We start from the raw sequence: 16,656 nt of genomic DNA, 5'->3' as shown, positions 1-16,656 counted from the left end.
GACCCTAAACGCAGCAGCTCCCCTAATGGACGTAAAGAACAAAGGCATCTCCTTGGGAGCTGAGTCAGCTGAAAAGATTGCTGCATCGCCACTTTTTCAGGACTTGTAAAAGCAAAAATACATATATAATAATTTATTTTTACAAAAAGAAAGTCCCGTTATTGCCATTTGGGAGAATCGCGAGCAAGAGCCATTTGCTCCTAAAAAGCCCAGTGGAGAAGCAAATAGGATCCCTCCGGCGTCCTCTCCGCGTGGGAGATTGGGCTATTATTGCCCGGTGAAATAACCAGTTTGAAGCAAGCAGAGGGAAATCTAGGTCAGGCCATCTCTGAGCACCGAGAAGGCCATTTAGCAGAGGAGCACTTGCACCCCCCTCCTGGATACACAACCCCTCGTAGAGAGGGGAGGGGCACCACAAAAAGATCTAATGCTATTCCAGGCTGCGTCAACAGAAGTCTAGTGTCCCGATCACGGGAAGTCACAGAACTGCTCTATTCTGTCTTGCTCAGTCTGTACCTGGAGTCCCCTGTCAGGTTCTGGGCAACCCATTTTAAGAAAGGTATCGACAAGCTGCAAAGGGGAATTTAGCAGACTGGAGAACTGGGCAAAAACTAACAAAACTTTACATTTGACTTTCTTCTGTAATGTTTTATTCTGGATTGTTTTAAGGTGTAGTAAACGGGTGGCGCTGTGGGTTAAACCACAGACCCTAGGACTTGCCGAACAGAAGGTCGGCGGTTCGAATCCCCACGATGAGGTGAGCTCCCATTGCTCGGTCCCTGTTCCTGCCAACCTAGCAGTTCGAAAGCACGTCAAAGTGCAAGTAGATAAATAGGTACCGCTCCGGTGGGAAGGTAAACGGCGTTTCCGTGCGCTGCTTTGGTTCACCAGAAGTGGCTTAGTCATGCTGGCCACATGACCCGGAAGCTGTACGCCGGCTCCCTCAGCCAATAAAGTGAGATGAGCGCTGCAACCCCAGAGTCGGCCACGACTGGACCTAACGGTCAGGGGTCCCTTTACCTTTACCTTTAAACTGCCTTTAAAAAAATTATTAAAAATATAAAGCAGTATATAGTGGTACCTCGGGTTACATACACTTCAGGTCACAGACTCCACTAACCCAGAAATAGTGCTTCAGGTTAAGAACTTTGCTTCAGGATGAGAACAGAAATTGTGCTCCGGCGGTGTGGCAGCAGCAGGAGGCCCCATTAGCTAAAGTGGTGCTTCAGGTTAAGAACAGTTTCAGGTTAAGTACGGACCTCCGGAACGAATTAAGTACTTAACCTGAGGTGCCACTGTAGAAACAAAATGATTAGCAATGACAAGAAAGGGATTTCAGTAGGGACAAATGGAAGGTTCTAGATGCACAAATCTAGTATGGGGGACCCCTGGCTAGACAGCAGCCCATGTGCTAAGGATCTTAGCAGACCAGAAGCATAACATGAGTCAACAGTGTGACGCAGCAGCGGAAAAAAGCTAATACAATCCTAGGCTGCATCAACAGAAGTACAGATCAAGGGAAGTAATAGCACCGCTCTATTCTAGACCACACCTGGAATATTGTGTCCAGTTCTGGGTACCACAATTGAAGAAGGATATTGGAAAGCCACAGGAAGAATGGGCAGTGAAAAATAGGAGACTGAGAGTGACATGACAGCCATTTTCAGCCAACAGAAGGGCTCTCCCATGGAAGATGGAGAAAGCTTGTTTTCTCTGCTTTGGAAGGTATAAATCCATTGATTTATTATGGTCACAGATCAGAAATACAGACATGTACATGGATAGAGAAAAGTATATATACATAGGTTAAAGGGGTGCGGGTGGCACTGGGCTCTAAACCACTGAGCCTCTTGGGCTTGACGATCAGAAGGTCGGTGGTTCAAATCCCAGTAATGGGGTGAGCTCCTGTTGCTCTGTCCCAGCTCCTGCCAACCCAGCAGTTCAAAGCAGGCCAGTGCAAGTAGATAAATAGGTACCGCTGCTGCGGGAAGGTAAACGGCATTTCCATGCAACTGTCCAGGGGTCCTTTACCTTTTTTATACATAGGTTACAATTAAACTCTGTAAGCTAGAGTATGGCAAATAGTACAAATATAAAACAATGAAAATATGTAGGTTAACATCTCAACCGCTAATTTAAAATATGAATGTCATGACATTGGCCATTAGATTCACTCAGACCTTGACTCCTGAGTTTTATAGCAGGTGGTATATGGAAGGCAGAACCTGAACCAGTGGATTCAGACAAGGAGAAACCTGGCAGACTCTCTTTCCTTGGAGGCCTTTAAACAGAGGTTGGATCGCCATCTGTCAGGGACGCTTCAGCCGTGATTCCTGCACTAGGTTAAAGGTAAAGGACCCCTGGGCAGTTAAGTCCAGTCAAAGGCGACTATGGGGTTTCGGTGCTATTTTCGATTTCAGGCTGAGGGAGCCGGCATTTGTCCACAGACAGCTTTCCGGGACATGTGGCCAGCATGACTCAACTGCTTCTGGCGCAACGGGACACCGTGATGGGAACCAGAGCGCATCGAAATGCCGTTTACCTTCCTGCTGCAGCGGTACCTATTTATCTACTTGCGCTGGCGTGCTTTCGAACTGCTAGGTTGGCAGGAGCTGGGACAGAGCAACGGGAGCTCACTCCATTGCGGGGATTTGAACCGCCGACCTTCTGATCAGCAAGCCCAAGAGGCTCAGTGGTTTAGACCCAGCGCCACCCGTGGGGGTCCAACTCTATGATCATATAAACATGCCCCCTAAGCTATGGCAGAAACATTGACCTGACCCAGCTGACTCTTATATTCCTAACCCCCACCCCAACCTAAGAGACCCCCAGGGCGGAACCAACTTTGGAGAAACCAGAAGGCAAGTTTTGCCACAGTGCTTCGAATGAGCACCTGAGCTCCGGCGCCCTGGCAGCAGCCGAGACCCAGCCCTTCGCCCGCCACCCCACCCCATCATTGTTCCTCCTGATACAACAACGCTGGACCCCCGGAGTCACAAGCTGGCACAGTTCAGCTGGCCTTGCGGGGTGGTCAGCCGACGCAGCTCATGAATAATAGAACAAAGACTCTAGGAGGTGGGGGAGGAGAGGAGGAGAGGCGGTCAGGCGAGAAATTTGCAGAGTCGATAAAGAAGACCCCTCCAGACACACACACACACACACACACCACTGCAGCGGCTGCTGTTTCAAAAAGAGGGAGGCATCTACAGAGGAGATAGAGCGAGCTCCTGGGTGGAAGGGCACTCGCTTCAGTCTGAGCCCTTAACCAGAGCTCTGCTGCGTGCCGCAACAGCGCCACACGGTGGCTGACCCAGAGGACTGGCAGGGCGGAAAGGCATTTTGCGGGGAGGGACAGATCTGTCACACACACACACCCCCAAACCGAACCATTTAGGGGCAAGTGGGTTGTGTGCATCTCTGTGAGAAAGGGCAGTCCTACTTCTTGAATATATTTCTGTACCGCTCACTCACAGAAGATGTCAACACGGCTTGTGATGACATGTGGAAATGCAACATGAAGCCATTAAAAAAAATGCAAAAAACCAGACTAAGCCGTTGTAAAAATAATAGAATCGTGGAGAGGGAAGGGATCCCCCCAAAGATCATCCATTCCAACCCCTGGCAATGTAGCAATCTCAACTGATGGCCATCCAAACTCTGCTTAAAAACCTCCCAGGAAGGAGAGTTCATCACCTTCCATAGAATCATAGAATTGTAGAGTTAGACGGGACCCTGAGGGCCATCTTGTTGGCACTCCACCTTGCGCCAGGAGCAAGGAGTTGGACTAGATGTCCCTCGCAGTCCCTTCAAACTCTATGATTCTGTGAAACCAGGCTTGCTAATTGGCTAGCTTCACATATATATAAAGCACTGATTGGCTGGCCTTTCTGATGTCACAAAGCCACCAACCTGCACTACCCCAGGGCTATGGAGGAGTTCACCAGGTTTTCAGATAAGGGGACAATCCCAGCCCTACCTGGAGACCTTCTGCATGCAGAGCAGATGCTCTACCACTAAACTCCCACCCTTCCATAGGTATCAAGTAAGTTTCTAGTCCTCATTGCGCTGAATAAACAAAGGGCTGGTTTAAAATAGGAGCCTGCCTTCTACCAAATCATACCATTGCTGCATCTTGGTCACATTGTCTACACTGATGGGAAGCAGCCCTCCAAGCTTTCAGATGGGGGAGGCTGCTCCCAACCCTACCTAGGGATGCCAGGCGTTGAAGCAGGGACCTCTGACATGATGAGCATAGGTCTCCCTCTCTATTGTGATCTGGGCCTAAAAATAAATCAGGATCCTAGTCCTCATGGTTCTGAACCAAAGGCCAATTTAAATAGGAAGCTTCTGCTGGGGTCAGACCATTGGTCTGCCTGCACTGGCTGGCAGCAGCTCTCTAAGGTTTCATGGAAATGTAGAGTTGGAAGGGACCCTGACGGTCATCTAGCCCAACCCGCTGCAATGCCGGAATATACAGCTGTCCCATACAGGAATCGAACCTGCAACCTTGGCGTGATCAGCACCATGCTCTAACCAACTGAGCTATCCACTGTCAAATGGCTCTCCCTGCCAGAAAGTTATTCTGGATCTCCTTTCTTGCCGCTCAAATACACGTATCAGCCCCTGCCCTTTGGAGCAGGAGAAAACAAGTCGGCTCCATCCTCCATGGGAAAGCCCTTGAGATCTTTGAAGATGGCTCTCATATCTCCTCTGTTCCAAGCTAAACATCCCCAACTCCCTCAAGCGTTCCTCATCAGGTTTTGTTAAAATGACTGGGCTTGGCATTTTCATGCCCGCCCCCTCGAGCAACCTTGGAGAAATGGGGGGGATCTAAATGCAATAAATGAATAAACCTGAATAATCCAGAGGCGACAGGGGGAGGTTTAGGTGAAGGTTAAAGGCACATTTGTTTGCTTATAGCAGAAGAAGGAGAACCACCCGGCTTGCAGGCCAGATTGCATGCAGCCGCCAGACCTGATTTCTCCTGCAGAGTCCTTTATCCCCCAAGCGAACTACACCTGACCTAGGCCTGACAAGAGACAGTGAGAGCTCAGGGGTGGTACCCAAGGCAGGTTTGGATGATGAGGAAGAGGGAGGCAGCATCCTGCAGGCAGTCAGGGATGCAGTTTCCACCATCGGGAAGAGCCAAAAATCACTGAAAGCATGAGATCATCGCTCAGAGGGAGAGAAATTGGAGAAGATAAGTTCACAGGCAGGGATGTCTTGGGAATGGATGGTAAATGGAGAAATTTGGATGGAGAGGGCTAGGCCAAGGAGTGTGGGGGTCAGGTGGGATTGCTATGAGGAATTATGAAAATATGGAGCGAGCCATTGTGTCCGCAATGAAAGCATTGCGTTGTCTGGGTTTGATTCATTGACAAATAATTTCTGATCGAATCCCACAAGCCTCTGCACCTCTGCCATTTGCTTTCTCTACGCCTGACAGGCACGTATAAGCATTCTAAACACACAGGCCAGTTGCTTCACCAGGCATCCTGAGCCATAGAGATAGTATGTAACTTTGATGTAGTTTGTTAATCTTTAGGTAGATCTTAAGGGCCAGGAAGAGAGTTCACAAGGAGATGGTAAATACTACCTGTTCTTCCTTTCCTGTTTACTGCTGTTTATGACCTCCGGAGTTTCCTAAAAGCATTCCTCCTTGTTTCCTATTTTATTTACTCTGAACTACGTATGCATGCTCAAATTAGCTCTTTGTAGTTTTAACTTTAACATGGGGTTTTTTGAAATGCTCAGAGGAAATTTGATTGGTTCTTACGAACACTGTGTAAAAAGTTCTTTTGTGAATAAAACGACCTGGGCCAAGGGGTGGGTGAATTATTATTGGCACCTCCTCCCAGAGTCTTGCTGGTCAAGCTTTGCGTGTATTCTATTAATCAGGGTCCAATCCTTCCTTGCTTTTGGAACGCAACAAAGGAGCATGTGCAGAGTTCCAGCGCAGGCAGGAAGTTAGCAGAGAGGTTTCCAGAGGGGTGTCACAGGCCTACCTGAGCCTTCAGGGTGGCGGCGTCGAAGACGGTGACTTGGTTTCCGCAGCTGGCCCACACGGCATCGTCCAGGGTCAAAAGGGTCCGTACTGGTGCCAGCCCCACTGTCAGGCAGGCAGGCTCAGCCTCCAGGTCCCAGAACCCCCCTGAAGCAAGACAGAGCGAGAGCGGCATTAGAAAAGGGGGTGGCGGCTGTCAACAGAAAGCTTTTTTCTAGGGCAAGGGCTGTCAGGGAGCACTGCATGGAGCAAGACTCGGGCAGCCTCAAATCCTAGAAAGCAGGCGTCAGATTGGCTTGGCCTGAGCCGACCGCAGAACCTGGGGAAGCCTGGCAGCTCTGATGCACTTTGTATGTGGGAAGCCCAAAATTCAATGCCCTGCATTCCCAGCTGAAAGGATCCAGTGACAGGGAAAGGGGGTCTCTCTTTGCCCAAGACCCCGGAGAGCTGCTGCCAGTCAGAACAGGCAACACCAGGGTACTTGGGCAAATTGTCCGAGCTGGTATGTTGCAGCTTCCTAGGTTCCTTTCTAATAAGCCAGGAATAGGCAAACCCGGCCCTCCAGGTGTTTTGAGACTACATTTCCCATCATCCCTGACCACTGGTCCTGGTAGCTAGGGGTGATGGGAGTTGTAGTCCCAAAACATCTGGAGGACCCAGTTTGCCTGTGCCTGTAATAAGCCAACTACATTCTTCAGGATGTTGAGATGCTACATTATTATTTCATAGCTCAGATCCAAAATTTATCCACGGACAGGAAAAGCTTCTGTTTGAGACCCCGGAGAGCTGGTGACAGGCCATATTATCACCGTCGTATCATTGCAGAGTTGGAAGGAACACCCAAGGGCTATCTGGACCCAACCCCCTTCAATGCAGAAATCACAGCTGAAGAATCCCTGACAATCAACCTCCATTGAAAAGCCTGCAAGGAAAGAGAGTCCACCATCTTCCAAAAGAGACCATTCCTCTGTCAAACAACCTTCTCCATCTCCAGATGTTTTGAACTACGATGTCCACCGTTCACAGCTGGCTGGGACTGAGGGCTGTTAACAGTCCAAAATGTCTGAAGGGCACCAGGTTGGGGAAACCTGGTGTAGAACTGGTGAGCAAATGCTCCTGCCTTGTGTAAGGAACCTTCAGACATTCGGGTCTCATCAACCAAACACAATGTGTTCTTAGGAAATCATTGGTTAGGCAGACATTCACACAGCAAGTGGAAAAATTTACACTGACATTTTCTAATGAGGTCCCAAACAGGGAATTTTGACCCTGAAATGACAGAAAAACCACCAGGGAAACTTCTCTGAAACCTCGCAAAAGGCAAACGAGGAAGGGGAAAATGTTCTTTACCTGTCGGATTTCTCCCCCTGCCTTCCTCCCTCCCGCCATGTTTTCTTGTGAAACAGCTGCCGCAGGCCAGCAAAACATACAAAGCAAGCATTGTTTAAGGCTTCTTATTTGTTTACAGTACTACACACGGATCCAGCTGTGCAGATATTTGAATCTGCAATGGTTTGGTTACTAATCCCTCATGTCGGGATAAGTGAATTTCCATATAAGGAGCTTTTGGATAGCAGGACCTGACTGTACATTCCTGCCATGCCGAAAACCAGAGGTTTGTCTGGATAATTCACACCAGAATGTGAACTTTCGAGTCTTGCCCACCGCTCAACGCCTCTCAGAAGCTCCTCCGCTCTGCCAATCTTCCCTGCAGGATTGAGCTCAGGGGAAACTGGGCCTGCTAATTGGCTAGCTCTATAAACAACACTGATTGGCTGGCCCTTCTGACATCACATCCTGCAGAGCAGAGCCATTGTGGCCAGTATCCACCAAAAACCTTCTCCTCTGTGAATTTGTCCAATCCTCTTTTAAAGCTATCCAAGTTGGTGGCGATCACTGCCTCCTGAAGGAAGGAGGTCCACAGTTTAACACTGCGCTGCAGAGGGTTGGACTTGATGACCCCTGGGGTCTCTTCCAACTCTAAAATTCTATGATTCTCTGTCCTAAATCTCCCAATACCGAGCTTCAACCAATGTCCCCCAGTCCTAGTGTTATGAGAGAGGGAGGGAAAAAAATGTTACTGTGTTTTCTCCATGTTGACTCAGCCACTCGGACCAAACTGGAGTGGGGGCTATACAGAACACTCTATAGCTCTAATTAACTTTTTTCCCCCCTCCCAAAAAAGATACTGATGCTGTAAATCTGAACCTGGAAAAACTTCTCCAGTTACTCAGGGCCGCCTTCAATTTAAACTGAACATCAGGGGGTCAAAAATGAGGCACGGGTGGCGAAACATATGGGAAATGAGCCTTTTATTTTCTTTTGGAACAGCCCAGCCACTGCCAAGCCCTGTAGAAACAGGCTGCGCGGCTCCTGAATGTGTGTGTGTGTGTGTGTGTGATGAATCAGAAAAATAAAAAATGAGGAGCTAGAACAGGAAGCATCTTAACAGTGGAGGGGAGAGGCAATGCTGTCTGTTTGCCCAAAGCCCCACAGCACGGGCAAACCACATGTCAGCAGGCTGGGGATCAAGCTCTCCCCACTGATATGGCAAGCTGAAGGCCAGATCGGTAACTGGCAAAACCACAGGAAGCTCCAACACACACACACCCAGCATCTCACCGCAAATCACACACCAAATGGCACTATTACGTTCCCAGTTATCCACTTCGCATCAACATTTCTCCCCCTCTCAGCGACGCAGGCACCGTTTTTCTCTGTGAATTGTAGCTCTTACCAGCTAGACAGAAGCATCGCTATTTTGGACGGGATCTCAGTTATTTCCAGCCAAAAGGAAAACGCTCAGAGGGAAAGTGCTGGAGATGTGCGGCGGGTGGGGTGGGGGTAGGCCTTGAAGTGAAAAAAGATTTCCCTGGCTGAATACAGATATACAAAACTGTGGTTTTGGATGTATAGAGATACCTGTTCTCTGTGTGCACCCTGCTTTGATCAGACATACCACATTGCCCAAGGAGTACGGGGTTGGACTAGACGTCCCTTGCCGTCCATTTGAACTCTATGATCATACGAAACCAGGCTTGCTAATTGGCTAGCTTCACATATATATATATATATATATATATATATATATATATATATATAGCACTGATTGGCTGGCCTTTCTGATGTCACAAAGCCACCAACCTGTGCTACCCCAGGGCTATGGAGGGGCTCCCCAGGTTTTCAGATAAGGGGACCTTCCCAGCCCTACCCGGAGACCTTTTGCATGCAGAGCAGATGCTCTGCCAATAAACTCATACCCTTCCATAAGTATCAAGTAAGTTTCTAGTCCTCATTGAGCTGAATAAATAAAGGGCTGGTTTAAAATAGGAGTTACCAAGTCAGACTATTGCTCCATCTTGCTCAGATTGTCTACACTGACGGGAAGCAGCCCTCCAAGCTTTCAGGTGGGGGCGGTCCATCCCAACCCTACCTGGGGATGCCAGGTGTTGAATAAGGGACCTATGACATGACAAGCATAGGTCTCCCTCTCTATTATGATCTGGACCTAAAAATAAATCAGGATCCTAGTCCTCATGGTTCTGAACCAAATAGGAAGTTTCTGCTGGGGTCAGACCATTGACCCACCTGCACTGGCTGGCAGCAGCTCTTTAAGGTTTAATAGACATGTAGAGTTGGAAGGGACCCTGGCGGTCATCTAGACCAACCCGCTGCAATGCTGGAATATACAGCTGTCCCATATGGGGATCGAACCTGCAGCCTTGGCATTATCAGCCCCACACTCTAACCAACTGAGCTATCCAGAGTTTCAGACCGAGGATATTCCCAGTCCTGCCTGGCTATGCTCCCAGGAACTGAACCGGGGACCTTCGGCCCAAAAAGGCAAGTCCTTTCCCATGAGAGCTATCGCCTTTCCGCATTTGTCCTGCCCGTTACCAACGACAAGCCCGCATCGAGCCGAAGATGAGCCACTCCCCATCAAAGCGAGTGTCAGGGGCAGCTTCCCCAACACTCAAAGGGCAGGGCCACCGGAGGGAACGGGTTGACCTCTCCCACCCACAGGATTGCCCTGAGCTTTGGGCGCTGATGACGAGTGACCCTGCTTTGTGCCGGCCTTGAAGGAAAGGCTGCGGGAATGCGGTCTCGAAAGCGGAAGGACGCCGACGGGAAAGGGAAGATCAAAAAACCTGAAAGCGTCAGGCGTCTGCCAGCTCTGCTGCAAGGGCGAAGAAGGAGGAGAGACAGGGAAAGCAGAGGGAACTGTCAAAGGCTGCCCTGCTGTACCAACACGGCAAACAGCCAGGGGATTCTTAATGGGCTTCGGCGAGGCTCCCCAGTGCCCTGATTCCGGGACGCAGCACAGCTTCAGGCTGTCACCGGCCCCATCTAATGCAATCAAGATGCAGAAAGCTCCTTTGTATTATTCAGCAGATGAAGGAGACTGAAAAGCCGAGTGGGGCTCACACCATTCGGGGTCTCTCTTGCAGCCCACCCAGATCACATCTCCCCGCAAGCACGCACACATGACATGTCGTGCACATAGAAGGGAGTTTCATATTATCCATTAGTTGACTGGATATGCCACCTTTTCCTCCAGGATTGCTCCAGGTGGCACCCTGTTTAACCCCAACAACAACCCTTTGAGGTAGGTTCCCTAGGTGGCACAATGGGTCAGTGCGTCGGGCTGTTAACCAGGAGTTTGGTGGTTTGGCTGTGGGCAAGATTCCTGCATTGCAGTGACTTGGGCTAGAGGTCCCTTCAAACTCTACCATTCTATGATACTAGGTTAGAAAGAACAACAAAAGAGGTTCAAAGACACTTTCAAAGGTAAAGCTTAAAAAAAATAGTAATATAAAGGTAAAGGGACCCCTGACCATTGGGTCCAGTCATGACCAACTCTGGGGTTGTGGCACTCATCTCGCTTTATTGGCCGAGGGAGCCGGTGTACAGCTTCCGGGTCATGTGGCCAGCATGACTAAGCCGCTTCTGGCGAACCAGAGCAGCGCATGGAAACGCCGTTTACCTTCCCGCTAGAGCGGTACCTATTTATCTACTTGCACTTTGATGTGCTTTCGAACTGCTAGATTGGCAGCAGCAGGGACCAAGCAACGGGAGCTCACATAAGAACTGAAAACTGGGAAACACTGGCCTGCGAACGCTCAAATTGGAGAACAGCCTCTACCAAAGGCGTCATGGACTTTGAAGACACTCAAACTCAGGACGAAAGGGAGAAACAAACTAAGAGGAAGGCACGTTTGGCAAATCATCTCCATGACCAACTCCCGTCCGGAAACCTATGTCCCCACCGTGGAAGGACGTGCGGATCCAGAACTGGCCTCCACAGTCACTTAAGACCATATTTGTGGAAGACAATCTTACTAAGCTATGAGTGATCACCAAAGAAAAGGGATTCTAGCTTAGGCTGAAAAAAGGCAGTAACTGCCCCCTGCCCCCAAGTCACTTGGGAAGCTGCTTCATCGCCGGGTAGGGATTTGAACCCGTGTCTCTCCCAAAGCCTAGCCCGACGCTCTAACCGCTGCAGCACAACAGGCACACAAAATTCTAGTCACGCCTCTTACCTGATGGAGGCAAGAGAACAGGTGGCAAAGTTGTGCAGGCACCAGCCTACTTTGCAAAGACAAAATTTACATTTCTTGCTCCACTCACTTTTGCCCCTGGCCCCACCCACCAGGGGGCACACGGTCCCCAAAAGCTTGCCCGGAAGGGAATACGGCCTTCTGGAGGCCCGTGCACCTGTCCTACAGTATTACCGTATTTTTCGCTCCATAAGATGCACCTGACCATAAGATGCATCTAGTTTTTAGAGAAGGAAAGCAAGAAAAAAAAATATTCTGAACGAAACAGTGGATGTATGATTTTTGTGGTTCATGCTGTGGCCACAGACATGTGATCTGATGGTGAATTTGGGGTGACCCAATGCAAAGATCCTGAGGATCCATGTGGATCCGTGCATTGTAACCACATTTTTGCACCATTGCAGCCCCAGGAAACAGTAGATGTGTGATTTTTTTGGTGCAGGCTGTAGCCATGGACATCATATCGTATCGTAAAACCTTTATTGGCATCACATACAACATCCAAAACAGATCAATACAGAATTACCACTTCCCCAGTGGCACAAAACATTTGCTAAAAGAAAGGAGGCATTCGCTCCATAAGACGCACAGACATTTCCCCTTACTTTTTAGGAAGAAAAAAGTGTGTCTTATGGAGTGAAAAATACGGTGTTTACCCAACCTCGTAGGATGGTTGGTCCCTCCAAGATTTTATCTTCGGGGGGAGAAGGGGCAGAATTGGAAAGAGCCTCTCTGCCTAATCGGGCTGGGATTAATCTCCCTTTCCCTCCCCCCCCCAACCTTTTGAGTCTGTATGTTTTTCAAAGTGATTTGTGTCTAACCCCCCCCCACCGCCCCGCCTCACCCCCCATTCTCCACGTTCCATTAAACACTCGCGATCTGCGCCTCGTTGCCTCCGTTCCGGGGTCGTAAACGGATGTTTTCTCGCGGAGCCTCCGATCTCCACTTGGCAAACGCTTTGCGTTTATTAATTAGCGTCTCATAAGCCGGTTATGGTTTTTAATTAAAGTGTGTCTGCCTGGAAGATGGAGGGGGGAGGGGGGAGAGGAGGGGGGGAAGGTGTCCGGGGGAAGGGGGCGAACGAAAGCTTGCCGTCTCCCAGGCAGATGTGGGTGCGGCCGATCTGCCGCCCGCATCTGCAAGGGGGTCGGCGCCACCTCTGTCGGGCAAAGATACCTTGTTGGAGGCGCACCTGTTTTCTCAATAGCTGGGAGGCTGGTGTTCCTCCATGCATTGAAAGGAGTGAGGAAAAAGGAGCAGAAACGGTTTCTGATAGCACCAGAAGGTGCAATGGCTACCAGCCCTGATGGCTGTTGCTCTGCCTCCGTTAGCCAGAGGCAGTAAATGCCCCCGAAATGCCAACTGCTAGAAATCACAGGTGGCAAGGGTTGCTGTTGAGCTCAGGTGCTGCTTTGTGGTTTCTCATTGAGGCATCTGATTGATCAGCTCTGGAGGGTAGGACTCGGACCAGGGTGGATAAAAATCAATGATTTTAAATAATAATAATAATCAAAAAAATCAATTTTTAATTTAAATCAGATTTGTTTTTTAATTTAAATTGGATTTTTAAAATAAAATGCTTTTGGAGGGAAAATCTTTCTAAAGGTAGTTTTCTATTTAAGTTACATTATAGTCCAAAGGCTATTCATCAGGAATAAGGATTTGTTGTAAGTTTTTCATGTGTGCTAAAACTCAGTTTAAGGTTTTTTTTAAAAAAAAAGTTGAACCACATCAGTTAACAAACATGGATACATACGCTGTAATGTTATTGCTTTAGTTAAATAAATTGTTTAAACTGTTATTAAGGAAAGGATTGTTTTTCTCCTTCCAATAAAAGCACAGCAGAAAAGGTTTAATAAGTTAACCAAATATAAATGGTTAACTTATTAAACCTCACAAGAATTTCATAATTATCGGTCTACGTATTTCTAATAGTATAACCAAATCAGTAATTTTTGATGTAACTGTAAAAACTACTCTGAAAATTTATTATTCCCAAATTGAAACCTTCATCTGCTGGTAAATATTAAGATTATACCAGCAAGAATGAATATTTCTGCTAAGAAAAAATGATTTAAATCATGTCTTATTGACTAGTGATTTAAATCAAGTCTTACTGACTAGTGATTTAAATCGTGATTTAAATCGATTTGATTTAAATCAAATCTACCCTGACTTGAACCAATGGCTTCAAGTTACAAGGAGATGCCAACTAAACATCGGGAATAACTTTCGGACAGTAAGAGCTGTTCGACAGTGGAGAGAGGTTGTGGACTCTCCTTCCTTGGAAGTTTTAAAGCAGAGGTTGGGTGGCAATCTGCCATGGATGCTTTAGCTGAGATTCCTGCATTGGAGGGGGTTGGGGGGCAGATAGCCCTTGGGGTCCCAACTCTACAATTCTATGAATCTATGATTCTATGGTGGCACGAGGGTGGCGCTCTGGGTTAAACCACAGAGCCTAGGACTTGCCGATCAGAAGGTCAGCGGTTCAAATCCCCATGAAGGGGTGAGCTCCCGTTGCTCGGTCCCTGCTTCTGCCAACCTAGCAGTTCAAAAGCATCTCAAAGTGCAAGTAGATAAATAGGTACTGCTCCGGCGGGAAGGTAAACGGTGTTTCCATGCGCTCCTCTGGTTCGCCAGAAGCGGCTTAGTCATGCTGGCCACAGGACCCGGAAGCTGTACGCTGGCTCCCTCGGCCAATAAAGCGAGATGAGCACCGCAACCCCAGAGTCGGCCAAGACTGGACCTAATGGTCAGGGGTCCCTTTACCTTTACCTGTGATTCTATGATCCTTGGGTTTGAATGAGAGAAGGGGACTCATTCAAAAGAACCGAACCGAATTGGACCGTTGAGCTCACAAATGCGGCCAAGCAGATGGCTCCGCAAAGCACAACCTAAGAATCTGGCTGCCACACCAGGCTAGTGGCCCATCCTGTTCTCAAAGTGGCTAACCAGATGCTCATTATGGGAAAAACCCCAAACAGGACCTGAGTGCGAGAGCAACTGTCCCCTCCTGCGGTTTCCAGCAAGTCGCATTCGGAAGCATCACTGCGTCCAACAGTGGAGGGAGAAGGCAGCTGTCATAGCAGCAGTCTTACTCTCTTTTAAAGCCATTCTATAATAATAATGGCCCTTGGGGTCCCAACTCTACAATTCTATGAATCTATGATTCTATGGTGGGACGCGGGTGGCGCTGTGGGTTAAACCACAGAGCCTAGGACTTTCCGATCAGAAGGTTGGTGGTTCGAATCCCCGCAACGGGGTGAGCTCCCGTTGCTCAGTCCCTGCTCCTGCCAACCTAGCAGTTCGAAAGCACGTCAAAGTGTAAGTAGATAAATAGGTACCACTCCAGCTTTAGCACCAACACTTAGAATTGTGCTTGGAAACGTACTGGGAGCCAATGTAGGTCTTGCAGGACCGGTGTTATATGGTCTCGGCGGATTCTCCCAGTCACCAGTCTAGCTGCCACATTCTGGATTAGTTGTACTTTCTGGGTCACCTTCAAAGGTAGCCCCATTCTAGCTGACCCATCGCTCTAAATTATCATAGATTCACAGAACTGCAGGGTTGGAAGGGACCAGGGGGTCATCTAGTCCAACCCCATGCAATGCAGGAATCTCAGCTAAATCATACGTGACAAATGGCCCTGGGGAAGCAGATTCCATTGCTCAGCTTTGCACTGTGTACAGAAGTACTGCCTTTCTGGAGACAGTTTGCTGCAGTGATTAGAGTGTCGGACTAGGACCTGGGAGATCAGGGTTCAAGTCCCCACTAGGCCTTTAAGCAGCTCGCTCAATCAGTTGAGGACTAGAGGCTTGATTTGTTTTTAAGGAAAGGGGCATAGCTCAGTGGCAGAGGTATATAAGTCAGCTTCCTAACATCCTATCAAATTCTTGTGGACATCTCCCTATCCACTCCCTAATTACATAGCCCTTTTTAATATGCCCCCGACAACTAAAAACCTCAAACATTTTAGCCTTTCCTCATCGGGGAGAGTATTCTAACTCCTTGATCTTTTGAGGGTTGCCTTTTTCTGACCGAAGCTTCCCCTGCCATGTGTTTTCAGTCTTAAAAAATGGATGATGAAACGCTCTCTGTAAACAGAGAAGACCTCAAAAACAGCAAATCAAAGCGGCTTTGGAGCAAACAAAGGATGACCCTAACCCGGCATGCAAACACACAGAGAGACAGAGGCATGCACAGGTGACATTGCCCTGCGCCTGTGACGTCCGACGTGCCTGGTGAAATCAGAGTGAACTGACCCAAACGAGAGAGAGAGAGAATATTCTCTTTTCATCAAACATTTACCGGGAATGAGAATTTAAAGCACACAGCTGACAGGCTTCAGTGGCCGTAAAACAGCCACACTCCCTGCTATCAGAGAGAACTGACAGCGAATCAATAGGAAATTACAGAGCGCTCAAATTGGGGGTTTTGTCTCCAGACCTAAACTTGAATCCCAGACCCTGCATTTTAAAAGCCAATTAGCATAAAGATTTTACTTCATTTTGACGGTGGGTGGGGTTTGGAGTGAAGGTACAGAGGAAGGTTCCCCTCTCCCTGCTCCTACCCCCCAAAAAAATCTCTTTTGCCATCTGCCAGAAATAAAAATAGATTTTAAATTAATCAAACGGCACAAATTGCAAGGGAAATTGCTGCATGCTTGAAACACTGGAGAGCCATTGCTGCCAGTCAGTGCAGACCAGGAATTCCCAACCTTGGGTCGCCAGCTGTTTTTGGACTACAACTCCCATCATCCTTAGCTAGCAGGGATGATGGGAATTGTAGTCCAAAAACAGCTGGGGAGCCACGTTTGGGAAATACTGGTGTAGACAATACAGAGCTAGATGGACCCTTGGTTGGACTCGGCTTCCTACATTCCTTGTCTGAATCAACCCTTTATTCTATGTACAATGGGGACTATAAGCTTGCTTTGCTATTAAGGAGAGGACCAGTCAGATTCCTCCAGGAAGCCCACCGGCAAGGCATGACGGCCACAGCTCCTCTCTCACTGTTGTTCATAAGAAGGGGCCTGCTGCCCCGCACCCTGCTCTCACAGGGGATGAACGCACCAAAGAACCTAGGAATTGAGAT

At 48.4% G+C, this 16,656-nt stretch overlaps 1 protein-coding gene across 9 annotated transcripts in view; it reads right to left on the bottom strand.

The window, feature by feature from the left end:
• ARHGEF10L (Rho guanine nucleotide exchange factor 10 like) overlaps positions 1 to 16,656 on the bottom strand; it is a 142,597-nt gene that overhangs the window by 30,085 nt on the left and 95,856 nt on the right. For all 9 annotated transcript variants that reach the window (XM_053400989.1, XM_053400987.1, XM_053400988.1 and 6 more), the window contains one exon: positions 6,006 to 6,151. In XM_053400989.1, coding sequence (XP_053256964.1) covers positions 6,006 to 6,151 — 146 coding nt within the window. The remainder of the gene's footprint in view (positions 1 to 6,005; positions 6,152 to 16,656) is intronic.

Source organism: Podarcis raffonei, chromosome 8, assembly GCF_027172205.1.
Source record: "Podarcis raffonei isolate rPodRaf1 chromosome 8, rPodRaf1.pri, whole genome shotgun sequence".
Lineage (NCBI taxonomy): Eukaryota > Metazoa > Chordata > Lepidosauria > Squamata > Lacertidae > Podarcis > Podarcis raffonei.
This window is presented reverse-complemented; position numbering and strand designations above follow the sequence as displayed.